General features: G+C 37.4%; 1 protein-coding gene across 1 annotated transcript in view; it reads right to left on the bottom strand.

Annotated features, from left to right (window-relative positions):
- Positions 1 to 5,466: 5,466 nt before the first annotated feature.
- Positions 5,467 to 8,330, bottom strand: part of LOC119025281 (interferon-induced protein 44-like) — a 47,485-nt gene continuing 44,621 nt past the window's right edge. Inside the window, exons 8-9 of the mRNA XM_037108683.1 lie at positions 7,534 to 7,634; positions 5,467 to 7,405 (exon numbers count right to left, since the gene is read on the bottom strand). Of these exons, the coding sequence (XP_036964578.1) occupies positions 7,241 to 7,405; positions 7,534 to 7,634 (266 nt within the window). The 3' untranslated portion in view covers positions 5,467 to 7,240. The remainder of the gene's footprint in view (positions 7,406 to 7,533; positions 7,635 to 8,330) is intronic.

Genomic DNA, 8,330 nt, shown 5'->3' with positions numbered 1-8,330 from the left:
CTGTGCCTTCCTCTGTGAAGAGATTTTTCTTTTGTTAAATTTTCATATTTCAGATATTGAGAATAGAGTAGATTTTCCTCCTTCGGGAGCGTCTTTTGTTCTGAGTGTTGTGTGTTTGTCTTGTCTTGTCTGTCCTTCAAGAATTTTCATAGTGTTTTCTTTATCACGTCTTTTGGAGAGTCGTGAATCAGAGAAATAAAATATTGATTCTACTACTGTCTACCTGCATCTGAGTCCTCTCTTTTGTCTCAAGCCTGACAGTAAACACATAATAGTTAGAGCATGTATGGTTTATATAGGTACCTGGTTGTGTAAATTGTTCATTCTGGTGTAAAAAGGGGTGACTGGTATTTCTTTTGAAGGTTTTGCCTCTGTTTGGCTATTGGTACGAAAGGTTTCCCTTGGTTAGTTCTATAAATGATGATACAAACGTATGGAGGGGGGAGTGGTGGACCTTAAGAGCTTCACGGACGCACTATCTAGTTGGTTTGGTTTTGGGGTCAAGAGAGCCATCTTCCATGGTTCTCATACATGGGATTTAGCGTGTGAGTTCTTTTTTTTTTTTTTTGGGGTCTGTTTTGTCTTGTCTTGTATACATTGTGGTCAAAGAGATGTACGGTGGTCAGACTGCTTCTCACATGGTTCCACCCACACGGATATATATGCGTGTTTCTCAGAGTTAAATATAATGAGAACAAAATAGTGGAGACGTTGTGTTAGTATGGCAGATGTGCTTAAGTTCCTGTCTTGGAATATTAAAGGGGCCAACCTCGCTATCAAAAGGAAGAAACTTCTCCTATATCTTAAGCAAAAGAAAGTAGATGTTTGTTTTCTACAGGAAACTCATTTAGATAATGAGGAGTCAAAGCTGCAGAGGGATTGGGTCGGTAAAATATTTTATAGTGCCTATTCATCTAGTCAAAGGAGTGTTGGTATTCTAATACGTAAATGTCACTATTCACAAACAACTCTCGGACAGGGAAGGCAGATGGGTGGCGATAAGTGCAGATCTGTTTGGCAGCGGATGTTCTCTCATTAATATCTATGCACCAAACATAGACTGCCCGGATTTCTTTGCTAACATATGCTATGTAGCGAAACAATTGGGGAATGCTTACGTGATTATTGGGGGAGATTTTAATCAAGTAAGAGACCCGGCCTTAGATAAATCAAGAGGCACTAATACAAGGTCAATACATAAATCACAACTAGCCATTGATGTCTTGGAAGACGAGTTGGGCCTGGTTGATATTTGGAGAACCTTACACCCCCAAGAAAGGGAGTATACTTTTTATTCAAACCCACATTCTTTATATTCAAGAATAGATTACTTCCTAATATCTAAACAATTAGTGAGCACAGTCATTGCTGCTTCAGTTGGTAATATTGTTCTGTCAGACCATGCTCCAGTTGAAGTGGTGTTGGGTTCTAAAGCTGAATCTGAAACCCCTCGAGGCCATTGGAGACTCAACACCTCTTTGCTCAAAAATGACAAATCATGTGATTTTATCAAAAAGGAAATTCTTGAGTACTGGGAATTCAATGAAGGATCAGCTTCAAATCCCGGGCTAGAATGGGATGCATTTAAAGCTTGTTTGAGGGGTCGTCTAATACAACACAGTTCTTACTTGAAAAAGCAGGCTGCTATCCGATCATTTGAATTAGAGAAAGAAATTAAGGATCTTGAAAAAATCTATGCGTCCCAGCTAGATCCAGTAGTTCTTATCCAGCTGAACAAATTGAAATTTGAATTGAATTCTATTCTACAGAGGAAGGCTGAATTTTCTTTATTCCAGTGTAGACAGAAGTATTATGAGCAAGGAGAAGCGGCAGGGAGATTTTTAGCCCAAAGAGTAAAACAACAGTTTAATCGCACCTTAATAACCTCGGTGGAGAATGAAAATGGGACCTTAGTGACGGACAGGGGAGAAATTAATGAATAATTTAAGACATTCTACCAGAAATTGTATACTTCACAGGGTGGGATGGAACAAGAGGAAATAGATAGGTTCCTGTCCCAAGTGGACCTACCAACCCTGTCCGAGGAAAAACAAAAGGAGATTGGTGGAGATATTACGTTGGACACTGGAAATCAAAAAATGTCATCCCGTTCAATGAATCGTTGGATGAAATGACTAAGATGGCCAGCTATGAACGATTGACATTTAGGCTAAACGACCGAGAAGAGGAGTTTTTGAAATTATGGGGTCCCTATTTGAAACACTTGAGCAAAGATGGATGAACAGAGTTGCATTGTAGATTTATTTCTATGTGAATGTCTCTGTTTGTAATAGAGCCTTTGTTGGGATTGGCTGTGGGGTGGTGACTGGGGGAGCAGAGGACTTAAAAGGAAGAAAGAGGGGAAAAGGAAGAAGGAAGGAAGGACGAGAAGAAAGGAAAGAAGGAAGGGGAAAGAAGAAAAAAAAAAGGATTGACCCAGGATAGATGGATTTATACGTATATGGTTTTTTTTGTTTGTTTTTTGGGGTTTTTTTTTGTATTTTTTTGTTTTTTGATTATCATTAGTATTTATTAATTTATGTAGTTTATCTATTGTATAATTGTATTATTATTATTATTATTATTGTTATTATTATTATTTATCATTTGTTATTGTCACATCGCAGTGAGGTTGTCTTGTCTTGGGGTCTGTCTTGTGAACTTCCTGTTTTATTTTGAAAGTAACTCTCCTCTCGTTTCAGGTCACTTGCCCTTCCTCTTGTGTCCCGGGTCTGACGTCATCCCTGATTCCTGATTGTTTCCACCTGTGCTCCCCTCCCTCATGTGTATAAAGTCTTTGTCTTCCCCTGTCTCCGTGCCAAAGTATTTCGTCTTCATGTCGTATGCCTAAGCCCTTTGAATCCACAGTCTTGATCGTCCTTGTGATAAGTATTATTCTTGTTTTATTTATCTGTATTTTTTGCCCTCTCTTGAAGAGTGAATTTTTGTTGTAATTTTTCTGGTTAAGGTTTTGGTTTGTATTTTGAGATTTTCTAGCCCTTTTGGTTCTCCTCCTAGTGAGTGATTTTTTGTTGATAATTTTCATAAGATAGAATAGATAAGTTTAATAGCCTTCGTGCTTCCTCTTCGGAGTGTATTTTTGTTGTAATTTTCATACTTTATTTTTGATCATAGTTCAGTGTAGTTTTCCTCCTGCAGGAGCGCTTTTCGTTTCTCTGTGTTTCATGTTGTTTGTCTTGTGTCTGTTACAGAATTTTCATAGCGTTTGGTTTTCATTCATTCCTGAGAGTCAAAGAATCAGATTAATAAAACTTGATTGTACTTCTGCCATACTGCATCTGAGTCCTCTTTTTCGCCCAAGTCTGACAGTTATTTTTTGTATTTTTTTTTTTTTCTTGGGGAGGGTTGTGTTGTTGTGGACATGTTCATGTTCCTGTTCTATTCATGTATGTGCTGTCCTTTTTGTTTCATTGTTCAAAAAGTTCAAAAAGCAATAAAAAAGTGAATTACAAAAAAAGTGTGAATCTTTGTTCTGTGTGTGGATTCATCATTCAGCAGATTTCATATTTGTGTTATTGTTCTTACATATTATTATATAGCCTGCTGCATCATAGTTTTGTCTTCTTCCTGTTCTGTGTGCTTCATATTATTCCTGTGTGTTTGTCACATAAACACACAGAGATTATTTACCACATCATTAACATATATATTATTTATTACACATGTTCCTTTATACTTCTACTGCAGGAGTTTCTCTGCTGGACCAAATATTTACACAATAATACAGTGTGAGGGATTTAAATATTGATATAAATCTTTATAATGTCACCAGTACTGTGTTATATCTTTAATCTTTGTATTTTCTTCATTCAAAGAGCTGTTTCTGTTTGTGACCTCTCAGTCTGTGAGGATCAATAAAGTCTGATCTGATCTTGAATGGATCAGAGTGTCAGCGCTCTCTGGTGGACAAACTGTGACAGACACTCTGTTTCTGAATGAGCTCAAACAGATTCATGATGATGTGATAAATGGTTTGGTGACATATATGATGTGCAGGTTCAGTAGATGTCTTAGTGTTGTGATGTTACTGCCATGTTTGATGTGGAAGACTGTGAGAGAGCAGGTAGAAGATTTATAGATCATTTAAATTATCACAGGATGTGATCATTTCTGTGATTCATGACACAATTCAAACAGGATCAATAAACAATGTGTCTCTCTTCACTGTCTTCCCCTGTCTGCGTCGCCAAAGTATTTCGTCTTCCATGTCGTGTACCGAAGCCTTGTTAAGTATTGTTCTTGTTTTATTTATCTGAGTTTTGTCCTCTCAAGAAGAGTGAATTTAAGTTAGTATTTTTCTGGTTATGTTTTGTGTTTGAATTTTGAGATTTCATAGCTTTTCTGTTCTCCTCCTTGTGAGCGATTTTTTTGTTAAGTTTCATAAGAAAGAGTAGATATTTTTCATAGCCCTTGCGCTTCCTCTTCGGAGAGATTGATTTTGTAATTTTGATAATCAAGTCGATTCCTAGAATAGAGTAGGTTTTCCTCCTGCGGGAGCGTTTTTTTGTTACTCTGTGTTCCATGTTGTTTGTCTTTTTGTCCCTCAGATTTTCATAGCCATTTTGTTATCATTCATTCTGGAGAGTTGCAAAAACGGATCAACAAAACTTGACATTACTTCTGCCTATACTGCATCTGAGTCCTCTTTCCTGTCCAAGTCTGACACAGGTTAAGATATGTCTTTGTGAATGTGTGTGATGTTAACAGTCAGATTTTATGTTTTTATGAGCAAAATCTCCTGAAACCAGAAATTGTCAAATAGGAGGATTAATGTTATAGATTCTCTCATAGAAATGCATATTTTCAAACGCATTTATTGTGTAATGAGTGGTCAGGTATCGAGTTCACGTGTCGAATCCAAAGGGACCAGGAAATGGTACTTGGCTCAGCACCAGTAGTCTTAAATCAGTACGTTTACATGCACATCTTAGTCAGATTACAGCCAGAGTTCGACTATGCTAATAAATCAGACAACTGCAGTTGTCCGAGTATACATGCCGATGACAATTACTGGCTGAAGCATGTCATCCCCCTGTACGCTAGGTGACGCTGTACCCATTTCTTTGCTGTACCCTCTTTACATCACCAGCTGCGTCGACATTTGAGAAAGATAGAGTACGAAGAGCGAGGAGAAGCTACATCTTTGTACACATCATATATGGTGCACATGATAATTAAGCAAACTGAATGTACAATGGTGCTCTTGCTTGTGGTGATTTTGGAGGAAAGATGCCGCCGCCGTCCGTCTACTTCTGGCTGACAGCCCCAGGAAGAAAATCTCGAGCCTGCGCTGAACACAAAATCCTAATCGAATCTAATGCAACTATCAATTGAATTATATAGGTGTTTTAATTCAACTATGAGAAATCCGACTTAAGATTGACTGAGATGTATGCATGCATCTTAAGAAACAGGCTCAAAGAAGATCACTGGAGAGGTGCAAAGTCTGGTACAGAGGAGTTTATTGGGTTTCTACAAGGCAGCAACACTGACTTCTACCTCCGTTAGCTTTGAACATTAGCCAGTGGTATTTTTCCTAAAAAGTATAAACTGGTGGTTAGTATGTGATTAAACTCTTGCCTCTTAGTTGATTCTTGATTCTTGGTCCTGTTGTCTGAATCCACCTGTCAGAAATAATTCTCACAACTGCCACAAAAAAGGCAAAAGCATTTGATTTATTGAACTTCTTCCAGTAGTATGCTGTGTTACCTTTTAGTAGCAAATTACAAGTGTGACATACAATTAGCACATCATTATTACTTAATAGATCATTTACCATTTCTCTAAAATGCCCAAATATTTTAGTTTATGCTCTCAGTAATATGCCAAAATTACATCAGAAATGAAAGTCCCATTACTAAAAATGTGGATTCCGTAAAAGCATGCAAGGATAATCAGCAAGTATATTCTGCACTAACGGTGACTGTTGTTCTATTCTGATGTCATCAGGTTATTGTCACTTGTGCATGAATGTAAAGCAGGATTGCTGATGTAGCTATTGAAGCTAAGCTGTAATCAACCTCATCAAAGCTGAGCTATACAGATAAAACCAGGTTATAATAAATCAGTTTCCTTTGAACTCCAACCATATAATAGTAGGGGGGATTATATGATTACACGGTGGATAGAAGCATTAAATTTGGTATGCAAGTCCCCTGGGTGATCTTGAGATATCCTAGAAAGCCCAACAAAATTTCAAACAGGAAGTGAGTTTTTGAAGAAATTCAAAATGGCTGCCCATGCAATTGGCAAAAACCATCAAAACAACCTCATAAAAACTTGAAATTTGGTATATTTAGGCTTTGAGTGACCCTCAAACATCCTGGAACAAGAAGTAAGTTTTTGAAGAAAATCAATATGATCATCCATACAATTGGCAGCTAATTCAAAACCCACTAAAACAACCTCATAAAAGCATGATATTTGGTATATATACTCTTTGGGTGACCATACAGCACCCTGGAAAATGATTCCCAAAAACTGCAAACAGGAAATGCACTTTTGAAGAAAATAAAAATGGCTGCCCATATAATTGGCAGCTGTTTGAAAGCCCTGCAAAAAAACCTTAAAAAAGGAAAGGAATACAAAATGGCTAACTACATATCATCTGTTACAAAGACGATACCGTGCACCTCAGGCAGAACATATCTACATATCTGGGGGGGTGTACCTTAACTTAGGTATCATCATTAATGTCCCAATGTAAGGCGTTATCTCTGCTCACGCAAACATTTTATCAATATGCTACTCTTTCAAGTTATAAATGAGTTCTTGTAAAAGCATTTATGTTTATATTTTACAAATAAATTCCCACTCAGGTGAGAGCCATTTGATGACTTATCATTTTGACTGTTTTTCTCTTTAAAGCCATTTAAAAGCAATGTAACATTATTTTTCATGGGATTCATTGCACATGTTATTTGAGAGTGGTCTTTATACATCACATGCAAAAAAGAAAATGGGAGAATAAAGCACAATTTCCAAGCCAAGTAATATTATATTACTCTTGGGTCTTTTTTGGCGGCCATCTTGCATTTTCCCATTAAAAATGACCTTAATGGACTGGAAAATTTGGGCACCCCCTCTGAAATGATGAGATACACCCTGAAGAGTATCTATACCAGTTTTGGTGCTTCTATCCACTGCATTACAATTCAGCCCTTTTTTGTCGATAATTCCCCTTACCATAAAACATGTAGGTGGATTCAGGTACAGCCTCCTACTGAGCATTTTTTGTTGAGTCATTTCTGATGTCAATCATACGTCTCAGAGTGCTCAGGATCAGACTGTCAACATCATCATTGATGTCGATTTCTTCACTGTAGTTCTTGATAGGAAAGATGCAGTTCATCGGGATCCCCACTGCTGCACTGAAGTCTTTCATCTGAGTGTTAAAGAAACATTTCAGGTCATAAATCAACATGAAGTTTGGAGCTCACGGATCCTTTGACAATATTTGGACTAATAAAGTGAAACTCCATGAGTTGTGTCCAGACTGAATGAGACGCTCACCTTCTTCTTCAGGTGTTTGCTCTTGTACACATTCCTCAGGTCCTCCTCAGTTTCACCACAGGCTTCATCGATCTTGGTCATTATCGCAATTTGGGGAATCTCTTCAGACAGAAACACACTCAGTCAACTGAGCTCATCTTTCACATTGAGTTCTGTTGATAAAATCCAACAAACTCAAACAACTAAACCTTCCATAGTTGTTCCAGACAGAAGAGACAGAAAAGCTCAACTTCAAGTCAAAAGTCTGACTTCAGTCAACCTCAAAACTTCAGATATCAGATTTAAATCTGACTCATCAAACCCAAATCAGAGCTAACAGGATAAGGCTAACTTGATTTTTTAATTTGACTTGATTTTTTTTTTTTTTTTTTTTTTTGGCCTTTTCATGGCTTTATTGATACGACAGCACTAAGAGGTGACAGGAGACAGGATGACAGAGATGGGGGATGACATGCAGTAGGGAGCCACAGGTCAGGCTAAATCTGACCTGAATGAAAAATTTAAAATGTAATGAATGGATAAAACAGTAGAAACAGAGAAGGATGAATGAATGAGATGCAGTGCAGGTGTGGAGGGAAACACAAGAAAACAGGAGGGAAACAAAACTCCAGACAAAGATCAAAAACAACACAAAAACCTAGAAAACACATGAAATTAAACTGAAATGAACTTCATAAAGTCATGACAGAATGTGACTGACAACTTAAATAAATCTCATAATGCATCAAAGATGAGAAGATAAAGAGTTTCTAGCTTAAAGAAAGAATGAGCAGATGAATGTTGAATACAGTGTTTAC

Source organism: Acanthopagrus latus, chromosome 9 (genome assembly GCF_904848185.1).
Source record: "Acanthopagrus latus isolate v.2019 chromosome 9, fAcaLat1.1, whole genome shotgun sequence".
NCBI lineage: Eukaryota > Metazoa > Chordata > Actinopteri > Spariformes > Sparidae > Acanthopagrus > Acanthopagrus latus.
The sequence above is the reverse complement of the archived record's forward strand: the minus strand, read 5'-3'. Positions and strand labels throughout refer to the sequence as shown.